The 15,995-nt window shown below is 30.0% G+C and overlaps 1 protein-coding gene and 1 long non-coding RNA gene across 2 annotated transcripts in view; both read left to right on the plus strand.

Moving 5' to 3' along the window:
* The window catches only part of LOC117782602 (neuronal acetylcholine receptor subunit alpha-7), a 61,526-nt gene extending 51,475 nt beyond the window's left edge, over nucleotides 1–10,051 (plus strand). Inside the window, 5 exon segments of the mRNA XM_034619621.1 lie at nucleotides 1,159–1,268; nucleotides 8,113–8,264; nucleotides 8,340–8,462; nucleotides 8,564–8,702; nucleotides 9,810–10,051. Of these exon segments, the coding sequence (XP_034475512.1) occupies nucleotides 1,159–1,268; nucleotides 8,113–8,264; nucleotides 8,340–8,462; nucleotides 8,564–8,702; nucleotides 9,810–9,962 (677 nt within the window). The 3' untranslated portion in view covers nucleotides 9,963–10,051.
* A 4,854-nt stretch (nucleotides 10,052–14,905) lies between these two features.
* Nucleotides 14,906–15,669, plus strand: LOC117782588. The gene is made up of 2 exons (XR_004617299.1): nucleotides 14,906–15,558; nucleotides 15,618–15,669. It is a non-coding gene; the product is annotated as an uncharacterized LOC117782588 (long non-coding RNA).
* The last annotated feature ends 326 nt before the right edge of the window (nucleotides 15,670–15,995 follow it).

Raw genomic sequence — 15,995 nt, forward strand, 5'->3', positions numbered from 1 at the left:
ATTATGCAATAAAACTGAAACCTATTTCAGAAACTAAAAAAAAAACGAAGTAAACTTTTAAAAATCCCAGATATGATATACACGTGTTGGTTTAATAAATGCACACACATTTGAAAACGAGTTACTTGCACGCTATAATATTATACTTTGGGCTATAAAGATCAATATTAAGTAAACAAAAAATTGATTAGGGGTGGCACACAAATCAAAACCAACCGAAAATCTCTCAAAAATGTATGCAGATTTAGAAGGTTTTCAGTTGGTTTCGCTTTCTGTAGCACCCCTGTATGTATTTTACTAGAAGGATATAGGTTTTTTCATAAAAAATAAATAGTTATGTATAACCATCGACTTTTTATAAATTTGTATTTATGCATTCCACAATAATCGTAAGATTCGAAAAATTAAGTACTATCCTGCAAGCATTATTTTAAAGTTGCAAAAAAATTGTTCCAGAACTATTTATATAAACAACCTTTTTCAATATGATATTTTAATTAATTAAAATTTGACAATTTTAATTGTTACAGTTTTTTTAAATAAATGTGAAAAATTCTTTGAAATCAAGTACTTAACTCTATTATTAATCTTAATCTATCTAATTCAGTTTCTGTCATACATCTTTTGAGTGTCTAATTCTTTATCATATAACCACTAAACAGACTATGCATTTTAAAGCTACAGTTAACTATGTGTGTGTTTTTAAGCGATTTTTTTCAAGTCAAATACATAAAAATTAATGTTGTTATTTAACTTTGAAAGAAAAGCAGATAAATGATAAAATATAAAAAAAGACTTTCAATTAATATGAATATTAACTAAAATATTGTATATATCTCTGCCTTTTTTCTTTCCTTCAAAAATTTTACATCTTTTACCAACCTACTCCTAATAAAAAAAAAAAAAATGTCAAACACTGAATGAATTGTGAACGAAATATGCTACCCTGAACTATGCTCGACAAACTAATCTAACCAAAAAACTAATACAATAATAAAAAAAAAATCGATCGAAACCAATCCAAAAACAAACTAATTAACAATTTGTCCTACAAAAATCACTATAACCACAACAATCATACTGATAAACACTGTCAAAAACTCCCATCGAAACTATTTACTATTTTATATAATGACAACACGCCCAACCAACCAACAGGTACATATTTCAATTGCATAATGTTTATGGTAGCTTCATCCGTTGTGTCAACGATTTTAATATTAAATTATCATCATCGAAATGCTGATACGCACGAAATGTCCGAATGGGTAAGTTTCAAATGGGTTATTCAAACAATCCACTTAAAAAAATCAACTAAAAATAAATCAACCAAACAACCAACCAAATCAAGAAACAACTTACAACTCGTATCCAAATTTACAAACAAACAACAAACAACTGCAAAAAGCGACCATCACTTATCATAACCTCCAGCAATAGCAACGGGAGCAATCTCCATTCCTGGACAGAGTCCTGGTACCGGACTTGCTCGCCTACTGCTCCGCTGTCCACAGTCGCATAGCATAAGCATATTTTCATATGATTTATCTCTCTAGCCACAAACAAACTGAGACAACTGCATATATATTTTTGAGAAATGCGCAAAATAATTTATGTGTTAGTTAGAGAAATGTTTTTGTGTTTACTCGTTTTTTGTTATTCTCGTTATTTACTTACCGTTGTACCTTGTGTTACATTACTCATTCTATATTATTGTTCCAAGAATTAAGTGTATGTATTTATTTATGTTAGTGCAAATTAAAGTCACATCTTGATCAGAAATTATAAGTATATATGTACGAGTAGTTTCCCTAAACACAGCAAATTTAGTTGCAATAAGCCTTTAAGATCGCGGCATTTGCCGCGAATTTTGGAGTGTTTCGGGATGTGCGGACCACTAAATATATAGTAATATACTCGTACAAAAGAAGGGTCCGAAAATATAAACTTTATAAAGCTTCCAAAGTAAGACCACCTTGTTGCTGTAGAAAATGTAAAGCATATTAACAGTTGTAAATTTTGCAGACTATAATTTAAAAAAATATATTCATGCAATTAGTCGGTGTAAAAAGATTATTATTATTGTCCGCAGAACCTCGTTAAAACTTCCAAAAACAAAAAATAATTTAACAAAATGCAATTTTCGCTAGCTTCTGCACTACAAATATGTACTATAATTTTTTATTTCCATTGTGCTATTATTATTGCTCTTCTGTCCCGATTGTTGTCGTTGTTGTTGTGTTGCTGTAACAACATTTTCATTTACAATTTCGTTACTTGTGTTTTTCGTTTGTCATTGTGTTAATTTAAAGCCTACTTAGAGGCGCCTATGCAAGCAAGTTTCTTTGTTTATAGTAATTAGCAAACAATGTCAGTCGTTTTAGTCCATGTATGTGTGACCCAAGAAAAAATCAATATTAAATCAAATGCAAAAAAAAAAAGGAAAAAAAATAACAATTTAATGCAATGCCGAGCAAAAATGTGACGGACGGATGTACAGAGTTCAAAACAAATGTTGTAACTAAGTTATAAATTAGCCAACATGTCTGATACGACGTGTACTGAACATTTCTACTATAAAATAATTTATGTAATGAAAAATATCGTAATGTTGATGTTGGGCCCATAATTTCTTTTTATATAAGCTGTGTCACTCTGTACAATGATCCATCACAGCCTTAAAATTTACTGAAATACCTACCCACAAACCAACTAGCTAACTAATTTACTAACCTATCACTCTGAGCATCTTGCTCTCACCATTTGCACAATGCTTTTCTATTAGCAATTCATATTTCTATAAATCGAAAGTGCAGCCCAGTTTATTGAATAGTCAACATGCTGTCAAATTATAAATGAATTATATATGGTGAATGGTGAACTATAAATAAACACCCGCATTTATTTGTATAAATATCTTTGTGCTATAATAATATGTATGAATTTTGTATGAGCAAATATTATTACTACTGAATATTTACTTTAGAAACTTATAATGGTGTATCTTCAACATATCTGTGTCTTCCTAATAATTTAAAATTGTAATAACTTTTTTATCTTATCCCTATCAAAATTAAAAGATTAAACATAATGAATGCATGTGCTAGAACTATACCTATCACTTCCAAGTGAATTGCAATTTCCCAAGATGCCAAGTGGAAAGCAAATTATTGCAATTGCATGAAGAGCATAAAGAAAGTTAACAGAAATTTATTCGTAAGTTGGGTAAGAAACGGCGCTTAACTCAATGCAGCTCAGTGGAAGTCGATTGGCTTTTAAGAAGTCAGTCACATGAAAGTTTGGCATGGTTTTCGTCCAAGAATATGGACAGGCACTTGAACTGCCTCGACATGCAATTGCATTTGAAGCAATTGAAGAAAAGACCCAAATAAAGCACACAAATACACATATTCTCGTACTCGTACAATTTTACACACTCAAAATGTGGCAGCTAGGCGACAGTTGGCCCAGTTGCAAGTTGTCGTGACACAGGCATGAAAATTGAGCCAATTGGCAACGCAGGTGCATTAGAAATGTGCAGCTTAGGGCTGACATCTACAACAGTTGCTGCATACTCCCTTCAATTTACCCTACGAATTCGCCTCCCTTCGTCTTATACTTGGCACTCGCCACTCTGCGCTTCTGTGATAACAACAAATCAATTTGCACAACATTTGCACAAAGCGGGAGGCGAAAAAAAGAACGCAAAAAAGAAACAAACCAAATAAAGAATATATGGAAATGGCGAATGGCGAATGGAACACAGCTGGGCTCTTTGGTGACTAGTCGATGTGATATGGATACTCGTATGCCAATGCCAGAGTGCTCCATCGAGCTTCATTCGATCGAAGTCGAAAATTTGCATTTGGTTTGCATGCCACGTCCTCGAGCGCAATTCCATGTTACCAACGCTTGTTAGCGAAACCGCCAACCGACAAAGTAGTACATCCAGAGGGAGGAAAAAGGGCGGTTGGAGTCACTGCACCAGATGTCAACGTGGCCCGAGTTTTAACCAACTGAAGTTGAGGCAACATTTTGCCCAGAATGAAATGCATTTTTTCATTTTTTGGTTTATCTTTCAATCCCTTATTCAGTCCACTGCTTTTTTAAGTTTAATCAAAAATAAACAGCGTTATGGAATTCTAAATAAAAGAAATAGCAGCAGTTAGATAGAAAATAGAAGAATAATAAAATTATTTAAAATTGAATTTTATGATACTTAACTTGCAGTTGAGATGTTAAACAGATTTACATAGTGGCTGAAAACTTATCTCATGAAAAAGATAGTTATATTTATAATCTGGCTTTGTTCGCTTGATTTCAACACCCGGAAATAATTTAATCGCTCTCGAAACAACTTAGACTCTGAAGAAGTGCATTTTAATTCAATAAGAATATTGTCATTTTTTACTTGTATTTTACCTTTCCTCATTTCTCTACTAATTTAGGTAGTGGTTGTAATCAAACCTTTTCGCTACATCGCTCAAGCCGACAGCATTTCCTTCTTTATGGTTTGTACCTTCGAGCCGATCGTCTTTCAATATTTACATTTTGATGAAATGAATTTCATTGTTTCGTAAATGTTACCGGTTTCTTGTATATTTCGGTTTCGAAGTACCGGTATAATTTCAGTTAGGAATTCAGTTACGGTTACCAATTTTAATCGGTTAATACCGGTTAAAGGTTATGGTTTTGATTACGGTTTTAATCCCTAGATAGTAATAATTGTAAGCTATATTCAACAGAGTGAATAAACATGAGTTTAAGCTCGAGTAGAAGTGTGAGTGTTCTTGATTGCAATCAAAATAAAAATAAATAAAATAAATATACATGTATGGGCATTTCTAGAAAAAGGTCTACCACGACCAAAATCTTAAAATTGATCAAAAACTCACATCTTGTAAAATGTTCTTCCGGAAACGAACTAAAGTTACTTGTCTTAAGAATTTCCACATCAATTAACACACTATACCGCACATACCGATTGCAAATTTAAATAAACTGAGCTTTTCTATATTTTTGACTGTTTTCTGAAAAATTGACTTCCAAAAAGAAGTGCATGCATTTTATCGATTACACTAGGCAACAAATTTTGATTTTTTTCTTCTGAATTGAACCAAACCCACTTTTTTTGTATAGATATGGGACCCCAAACGACGAAAACCATTTTTTGTTTTTTTCTACGGCAGAGTTTTTTTTATTAAATTTTTTTTAAATTTTTTTTATTTTTTCTTACTTTAAAATTCGAGGAAAACTCGAAAGTGTTTCTAAACTGCGGCTTTAACCCCCTGTTGTATAGCTGCATTTATTGAGCGTTATTACAAATCACATTTTTTAAAATCTATGTTGAAACGGTGATATAATAACATTTTATATCTATGCATGTTTTTATTGATTTTTATGACTTCCTTGTGGAGCGGAATTTACTTTAGTATAAGAAATGATTGTGTTTTTTGAGATATCTTAACCAATCTCACAGAACATGAACTTGTTGTTATCTTACACATTATGACCAAAGTTTGTCCAAATCGGACCACTATATCATATAGCTGTCATAGGTACGATCGCTCAAAAATCCATTTTTGGTATGAAAAACTCTCTTATTTTCTTAGATATTTCTTACAAAATATGTATTCTATGTTGTCTTTACATCTTATCCAAAATCGGTTCAAATCCACTGTATCATGTATCTGTCATAGGACTGATCTGTAGAAAATCAAGTTGTAGTATAAAAAACATTTTTTTTTTTTAGATATCTCAATAAAATCATATAATGGGTATCTTCAATTGCCTATTACATCCCAACCAAATTTGTTTGGAATTGGACTACATATAGCTGCCATAGGAACGATCTGTCGAAAATCAACTTTTTCTTAAAATTTTTTTGTTTGTTTGTATGCTAATAATTTAGCCGTCTCGAGTTATTCTCAAAATTTAAAGTAAAAAAAGCTAAAAAAAGAGCTTTAAAAAATAATAATATTCTAAATTCAAAATATAGCTTTTTAACTACTGGTTTAAATCCTTGACTGTGGATAAATTACAGATATATTCATTACCTATCAGGAAAATCAAAGTTTTTGACTATCGGTTTTGGCATTCTCAAGTAATGATGATTATAGTGGGCGCACGTCGAAAAACAGCGAGAAAAATAAAGACAAGTTTTGAAAAATTCTAAAAAAAAGTCTGCCATAGAAAAAAAAAATGTTTTTTGTCGTATATCAATCAAAAAAAGTCGGTTTGGTTCAATTCAGATTTGGGCTGATGCCTAGTCTTATTTGACAAAATCTCTCTTCCATTATCAAAAAGTTAATCAAAATGCAAAGAAAACAATTACATTTAGATATATTTTTAAGTTTTGAAAATATTTTCATTGTTTTTGTAAATAAAATTTGAGAAAAATTCTTGTCAAAAACTAGGTGAAAATCTTGTCACGATTACGATGGAAAACTACATTATTTTATTATGGATGGAAAATATTTTCATCCAAATTACTCGCCACATTTCGCAGACTTTCGCATTTTTCAAGATGAAGTCAAAAGTGATATCCGTTTTCCGTCGCGATCTCGATGCAATCTTTTCTATAACTAATTAGAAAACTACTAGTTTTCAAAGCTTGTCTTTTATAATAATAATAGTGTTGCTAAAATGCATTAAAAACGTAAGAAAACATTATTGAAAATGTAAATTTTTTACATATTTTTTTTTATTTAAAGACGTACACTCAGAAAAATATGGCATCCTAAAATTAGGTACGACCGTACTTGAATATATACCGTTTCGTTCTTTAAATTTTAAGATTGCTGTGTACTAAAAATCTTGAATTTAGTATAAATCGATCTTAAATTTAGAATTCTGGCTTCACATTTCTATGGCAGCAATCCGAAATAGTACTCCGATTTTAACCAAACTTAGTCAGGATATATAAGACCATGGCTAATATATAAACCGTGAGTCTCGTAAAGATACTTAAAGATACCTGAGTTATTTGTACTAAACTAGTTTACGATTTTTTTGTACCTAAAATAGATTTTTCCTGGATTTAAAGGAAGTTAAAAACAAGAACGTTTCGTACTAAAAATAAGTGAGTTTTGGGATATTTTTTTTTCATTGTCGAACCTAATAATTCTCAACTGGTTCAGTCTTGAATTAAATCCAAAACGTACTTAAAGTATCCCCGAAAAATCTTATTTTAAGATTTCCATACTTCTGAAATTCTGAACTTAGAAAGCTTTTGAGATCGTTTGTACTGGAAAATGGCCTGCTTAAGTACCTTCTTGACTTTTTTTCGGAGTGTACAATGTCGTATTCTTGATCCTGGAAATGCCCATTTATATATATATATATTTATTTATAGCCCGAAAATAATCGGTAGGGGGTAAAAGAAGAAGTACTTTAAGTGTGTGTGCGTAGTACTTTGTGTGTCTCAATGATAATACGAAATTGTTATGCTGTGTAATTGTTGTACTCGTATATTGTTGTCGTACTATGTTGTAAATAATAAATTTTGCATGCCCATTAGCTTTAAATAAACAGCAACCCGCCATGGCGCAAAGCGGATCAACACCGAGAAGCGCACCAAAATATTATTATAGCTAAATTTAATAGTATTGAATATCATACAGTGAATATCATACCAAATACAAAAACGACACTACCCAACACTAATCGACACATCTGACAGGCAACACCAACCACTAAACGACGACAACAATAATAACAACCCTAATATGTGTGCCTTATCTCTCGATAGGGGCATATTGTTGCTTCAGTTATAATCAAAATCATATATAAATCGTATTTGTGGGGTGTGCCTGTGTGTGTGTGGCTCAATGTATCTGTTCATGTAAAAGCGCAATAAATCGTTGCCAGTGCAGTTAAGTACGCCACACATTTGGCCAGACACACACTCACACACACACAGAGTGAGAGAGAGAGAGAGAGAGAGAAAGAGAGAGAGAGAGAGAGAAAGACTGACAAACAGACGGGCTCCCATATACAAAGCACACAAGAAACTTAAAAAAAAGCTTTTAATACACGCCTTTGGAGTCTAGTCAGCCTACAGTTCGTCTACTAAACGTTTCAATTTCCATCTGCCACATGCCACAACATTAGATTCGCATCGTATTTTTATGCTGGCTACCATGGATATTGCGCATGAGTCGACCGGGACGACCGCTGATATTGGAATTCCCGACAACGCCCTGTTCGGATACCTCATCCGAGCGCAAGCATCAGATACTATCCGATGTTGAGCTGAAAGAGCGGTATATTATGCAATGAATGATCTGTTGATATGCTAAGTAATCCTTTTCTTGCCTGCTATCCTACCCCAATTGAAGCTCCTCGAAGTCGCTGCTGGCCAATGTGCTCGACATTGATGATGATTTTAGGCACAACTGTCGTCCCATGACGCCCGGCGGAACACTGCCACACAATCCAGCATTTTATCGCACTGTTTATGGGTAACAATAACAACACACAGGCTAATCTTACTTCAGTGATATACTTGTACCAAAATACCTATTCCACTCACACCTTCCCCCTTCCTCGCTTCCATTTGCAGACAAGGCGACGATGGCAGTATTGGGCCAATTGGCAGCACACGAATGCCCGATGCGGTTACACATCACACATGCATCAAATCATCAACTGAATATGAATTAGGTTTAATCTTAAAGGAAATTCGCTTTATTACTGATCAGGTAAGTGCTTTCGTTGCCATTCAAAGCTATAATATATTGTATATTAGAACATACTATAACTATGCTTGTAAAGTTTGAATAAATTATAACTATTTTCAAGTTTAAGTGTGTTCAATTGTGAATGGCAGCAAACTTTTAGGAAATGAATAGATAAAGCAGATATTGTTTTTATATATATTATATTTACATTACTTTGTACATAGTGGTATATACTGGAGATGGGGCTTCCATGGGCTTCATTAAAACTGTTGTTTGCATTAATTGACATTGTCTGAGCAACAAATTTATTTCTAATTTTAAAGTAATCAAAAATTCATTATTTTAGGTCTTGTATTTCAATTGTACTACGATATACATAAAGACATTGTTTTACCATGTGTTGACAAACATTATTTGTGCTTCGTCATGCGTGATTTTTTGGGCCAAAAGTGAACAACAAAACACGTACAAACCTAACATTAATTCAACCCGAAATCCTTGGCACCTACAGTGTCACACCAAGAAATCGACTCGTGTCTATCTCTGGTATCTTCGCCTTAGAACCGATTATATAGAGTTCAGAAGAACTGATGCCCTTTTCTGTCTAAGTTAATATATGATTTGCAAGACAATTTGAATCATAATAGATACACATATTTTATAAATCCATCCCTCACCATCATCCACCAATTTTGAGATTCTTCGACCATGAGAAACCTAATATATTTAAATTAATGTTAATGAAAAATAATAAAATATTTGCAGTTGTACACTGATAAAAAAATAAAATACAAAAAAAGATTCTTTGATTTACATGTAAATTTTACTATGTTTTTAAAAACTAAGAATATTTGTAACAATTTCATTTTCAAGCATGCTGTTTTGTAAGTTGCACTTTAAAAATTTTTTATTTAAATTAAACTGCGACCAGAATTAGTTAATACTCATATGAATATTATGTACAACTTTCTTTGTTGATTAGAAAATATCAATATATTAGTAAAAACCAAATCCCAAAATATTTTTGCTTCTTTCTCTCCAAAAATCTAAAAATTAAAAAAAAAAAATATATAAATAATAACAATAATTAAAAATTAATAAAAATATAACTTAATTTGAATGATATAGCTACGTAAAGATGACGAGGACAATGACATTGCCAATGATTGGAAATTTGCAGCTATGGTCGTTGACAGACTGTGCCTTATCATATTCACAATGTTCACAATATTAGCCACAATAGCTGTACTACTATCAGCACCACATATTATTGTCTCGTAGCCATATGGGCGAGGTGGTTATTGTTATTGGTTTTATTATAAAATCAATTTGTTAATTATTAAATTAATAACAAAACTTTTTAAGTAAATTTAAAAACGTTCAACAACAAAAAAAAACAACAAAAAAAGAGAAAAACATTTAAATAAAAACCATTGACTAAATAATACCAATGGAAAATCCAAAAAAACCTATAAAACACAATAATTTAAACATAAAATAAAAATTAATTTAAACAAGTCTTTAATATATTATTAAAGAAGACTTTAAAAACCAGCTTAATATGATTCCAAGTTTTTAATTTCAAGAAAACTATAAATCTTTATAAAAAAAAAAACCCTTTGAAGCTAACATAAAAAATTGCAAAGTCAGTAATTAAGTTTCTTCCAATTTAGAAACGAGAATGATACGGGTATACTTTCTTAATATATTTGTATACTTTACAATTTATGAGCAATTTTTTCTCGAAAAAGACAAGCATTTTCAACATTCTTTTTGTACATTTTTAAGAAATGACAGTATAACTGGTATATAAATATATTTAGAACACTTCATTGTATACGCTCAATTTCGTTTAGGTTGATATTGAGCTTTGTAAGGGAATTAAATACTAGAAATTATAGAGATCAAAATCTTTGACGAAACCCAACGTTTTTATTCTGGCTCTGAAGAAAGATTCTTAGAGCTACTGAATTCTCTGATAAATCTTCTCGATCATTTCAAGTCAGTTAATACATGTAGAATTTCCAATTTTCGTAGCATTTTGTCAATTCATTGATCTCAATCATTCTTTAAAGGAATTGGACTAGACATTTAACATTAAAGTTCCATCAGCATTTCTAAACAGAACCAATATTGACGATCTACATATCCAAACTATTGTACGTAATACTCTCTAAATCCTTAGTATTATTTTTATTTAAACTAAACAACACAGTAAAGAAATACCTATCCCAAAGCTTAATGCATATACAAAACCAATAAAATAACTCATCAATCGAACTGAAAAATTAATCAATTGGAATTACAAAATTATTGCAAGATACAAATGAAATAACGAATAAATAAATAAAAAAGGAATTCAATCTGTTCTAGATAAAATCTTCGAATCGATTCCTTTGTTATGTTACTTTTGCACTTTTTGGGTAATTAAAAAAAAAAATTAATATTCCCGAAGGTGTGAAATTTATCATATATTTATGGAATTGATTCGAAACCGTAGCTCAAAAAAAAATCTGAATACTACAAAGGAACAATGAATAAATATGAAAATAAATCACTTAAGCTGATGGTTACTCCGGAGATTTAGTAAGAAACCAAGCCCAAGAAGGTGTGCACGACAAGTGAAGTGCAAATCATTGAATTTCATTTGATTGTGAGTGATCGAAATACGAAATACAAATTGATAAATTAAATGGTTGCGAGCAATAATATCTGCGTGTTGATGCAATGCATGATTTTTTGGTGATGCAAACAATGATCGATCGATCCATTGCGTGGATATAGATATAATATACATATACAGATATCTAAGCAAAAGTTCGCTTCTTCATTGCATTCAGAACAGCGAAATGTATCTAATGGTATTCAAACTTACAGTTATTGGTATTTCTTATTATTTTAATATTTTTTTCATTAATAAATATATATCAAACTATAAATAATTTTATTATTCTAAGTAAAACGAATACTCCATCTTGATACAACACCAATATGCATGCAACATGATTCAACACACTCCAAAGATGAATATACTCACAAGATATCAAACACAAAAAAAAAATACCAATAACAATGAACATCATATTGAACACAAAACATGTTCGGTGCAGTGAAAATTATGTGCTTTGCTTTAGTATTGAGATCAAAACTATATGAACACAAATCACTTACCAAGAGAGAGCTTTATACACTTAGAGAAGATCACTGAAAAATAAAAATAATAAATAGATTAATGTGGTAATTAATCTCTTTGTCATATGTGAATTCTGTCAAACTGATTCACATACTCTATTACTAGAAGATCTTGTCACAGAAGGTCCATAAAATAATAATCATACTGTACGTAACTGTCCACAAACAAGCCAAGCACACAATTTCTATAAACATATATGTATGTGGGTCTATTTCGAACTCCACTTCAGAATGAATTCCGCAATAATGTGTATTGCATACTTTTAAAGCAGCTTAGGACTTGCACCTTCTTTTAGTTTTAGATGTATGCAAATGATTGTGAAATTTATACGAAAGTGGAATTTGAAATTACGGTCATACCAGCCAAACACGCATAGGAAACGAAAATCTTAAAAATTACAACTACATATAAGTCATTCGAGTAACTGTGTGAATATGATAAACCCAAATACTTCAGGTAATCAGATCCATCAGTTTTCTAGTGATTTAACATGTCTCCAAACATAAACTAAACCAAATATGTTCTATTTTTACAAAATAGCATTATTTTTATAATTTTTAAGTTACAGCAATTCTGCTTCTAATTGTAAATCTTGTGCAATGAAAACAATCAGAATTTTTCTTTGAATATATTAATAAACCAAACCACAACAACAAATAATAAAAATTAAAGACACAAAAGTATTAATCATAGATATATGATTCCCATACCAAAATGAATGTCATTCAATTAAACTAAACTTAACATACGTGTATTACATTCATAGATATCTCGTTATTAAGATTCAAGAGCTGTAAACAATAGTAACAAAAATATTAGCAATAGTTTTTCAAAAAAGAAAACAAGCATACAAAAAAAAACACGAAGAAAAAAACTCCTTCTTCTCGTATATTATGATGGAGCAGAAACGGAGAATAATGATCGAAAATATCGCAAATTCTATTTATTTTTACTATTTTTAATATTGTTTTCCATTTGAGGAACTTGATAAATATTTTTATTAGGCGCAAATTTTATACAATTTTTAAACAAGTGCAATTTTTTTAATTTTTGGATTACAACAAATTTTATTTTGGAATCAATTTTAAAGTCGTAGAGTTTTTTAAAAGTGTAAAAATTTGTGAGTCAGTTAATTAAAGTTAAGATTTAGCTTTTGATAAAAGACAAAATCTTTCAGAAACAAAAATTTATCTGAAATCATTGCAAGAGTATTTATTTATCTAATGAAAGGTGAAATCCTATTTGCTTAAATTTCTTCATTTGTCAATAATTGAAAAATTTCAAAAATTTTAATTCGTACTTTTATATTTCGATCCTAATACAATAAGGAATATTTACAGTAAAAATAAAATAACATAACTGAAAATAGCAAGCAAGCTGCCAGCATTGAAAAATAATAACAATAATTAAGTTTAACACTGTATACACTTTTTTTCATTACAAACAACAACAAAGGATTCGACAATTGATGACAGTGTAATTGAGAATTTTAAGTACAGCAACAAAGTAAGGTTTAGCAATCGATAAAAGGATTACCTTCAAATCTCATCAATTGAAATACAGATTATACATAAGCAATTTTTAAACAACAGTCACAAAAAAAAAAAAAAAACACAGAATATAGATTTAAAATTAAAGAAAATAATGTGGATGAGATCTACGGACAGAAGAACCAAAAATAACTGCACCCAAAATGATAATTAACTGAACGAAAAAGTTAATAAGATTATACAAAAATACTAATAATTTTTAGAACATAAAAAAACGTTTCTTTCATCATACATATATAAACATAAACATACACATACATATACATATATATCGATAAAATTATACTATGTGTATACAAACATATACATATATATCTATATATGTGTATTGAATATATTTCTTTTTTACACTGAAAACAAATAAATATAAATATACCTAGCATACTATGTAATAACATAAAAAATATTTAAAAGCAAATGATGAAACTTTTTCCTAAAAAATAGTTGCATTTAAATGAATTTTAAAAAATATACATAAAAGTATATATTTATTAAATAAAACATAAAAGAAAAACCATGCTCCCTTATCTACTTAAAGCAAAAGAAAACAAACTTTAAAATAATATTTAATTAGTCATTAATAATAATCAAAGAGGAAACCAAAAATATGCAAAGGAAGACAAAACCATATAAATGAGAACATGAAATCGCAAACTAGAAAATATTTAAATTAAATTAATTTTTAAAAATGAGAAAACAAAAAAAATGAAAATGCGCTGATTTTTTATGTCGTTATTAGAATTTAAATTAAAAAAATTGCATAAAACCCATAAACGTTGAAAAAAAAAAACACAAGCAACAAGAAAAACGTAAATATAATATTAAAAAAATTAGTAAAATTGAAACTGGTCATTTTGACCTGAATAGTAAAATATAGAAAACAAAAACAAATTGAAAGACAAACCCCGAGAAAATACAATTGTAAAATTTTAATTATTATTATTCAATAATAAAAATACAAATGGACACGATTTGACATAAATTCCGAACATGCTGATGACCAGGCAGTTTTATTGTAAATACTTTAATTTCTGAATTTGTGGATTGTTAACAACATGAAGAGAATGGCCAGGATAGAAAGCCACATCCAGATGGGGGCCCATGCTGTAGTCCGGACTCAGATCGATTCATTTAGTCGTATGGACAGGTAAATCTACTGAAGTTATTCATACTCAACGATTGTAAGAGACTAAGTCAATGTATTATAAACACTTTGCAGGAAATCTTTACTGTAAATATTATTTAGCTAATTATCATTCATAAACAGTAATCATTCATGAACAATGCAAGAGCTCGATCACATCGCAAGTTATATGTGATGAGTTTTGACATAACAGACATCTTTTCTTTGACATTCAATCATTCTAAAAATTACGTGAATCACAAATACACTGTTAAAAATTAAGACATTAGTTATAATAATATTAACCAATGCAAAAAAAAAAACAAAAAGAACCAAGTATTATGGTTCGAAATCTATTTAAATATTTATATTCAAAGTGGTAAAATTTCAGATCAGGCCACGTCCTGATTCATTCAAAGAACATTTTACTTAAAAATTCTGATGTCACGCGCAGTTTGTCAACAATACCAGCTGAAATAAAATTAAAACAAGTCATTTCTTTACAAGTCTCTTTAATATCAGCGATCTATAATCATCAAATATCACTTACTGGCAAATTATAATCAAATATACCAAGCAAGCCTCACTACAGAATCGACCTTAGAGTTAAATAAAATAAGTCGGACTATAAGTGTAGGTATACAAGTTATTTTATCTATATCTCCAGATAACACTACGCCCAATTGTTGACAATCGGTTTAAATAACAAATTTTCCTATTCAATCCTATAACGGCATGCTTTCTACATTTACTTACTCCTGAAAATTTCATCCAATTCGACTAAAAATTAGAAATTACTTGTAAATTACCAATTTAACATTAAAAACAAAAATTGTTGATTACCCTGCACTTCTGTAGATTTGATTTTGTCATTAATTTGATGTGCATGCGTAAACGCCACACATTAGATATTTTGATATAATCTTTTAACATTGCTAATTTTAAAAAATTTCTCTATTCCTTTATTCAACATGAATCGCGGTGGCTGGGAGAGTTGACGAAATTGATTAAGTAATGAATTCATTTTAACTTTTTATATTCAAAATTTTATCTTAAGCATTTATTAACAGTGAAGAGACTTGTGGACTCATCATAGCAGAAACTGTTTGGAATCAAATACTGTAAAACTATAAATAAATATTTGTAACACACAATTAAAAATAACTTTCTTGTATGACTCTGACAAATAAATTTTGTAACGTTTAAAAAGAATTATGTTTTGGTTGTGTTTTAATTACAATTTAGACGCGATTAAGAAAAAAAAAAAACACCAGCTTCTATCATAACACATCACTCAATGTGTCCCAGGCCTAGCACATAATTGGTGCCACTAATAAAAAATCCATATTTTTTTTCTTTCGAAACTTTTATCCCTTATAAGTACTGTCTACAAATTTGAGCTTAATTTAATTATTAGTTTGCAAGTAACCGTCACTTGAAAAAATTAT

This window comes from Drosophila innubila (genome assembly GCF_004354385.1).
Source record: "Drosophila innubila isolate TH190305 chromosome 2L unlocalized genomic scaffold, UK_Dinn_1.0 5_B_2L, whole genome shotgun sequence".
Taxonomy (NCBI): domain Eukaryota; kingdom Metazoa; phylum Arthropoda; class Insecta; order Diptera; family Drosophilidae; genus Drosophila; species Drosophila innubila.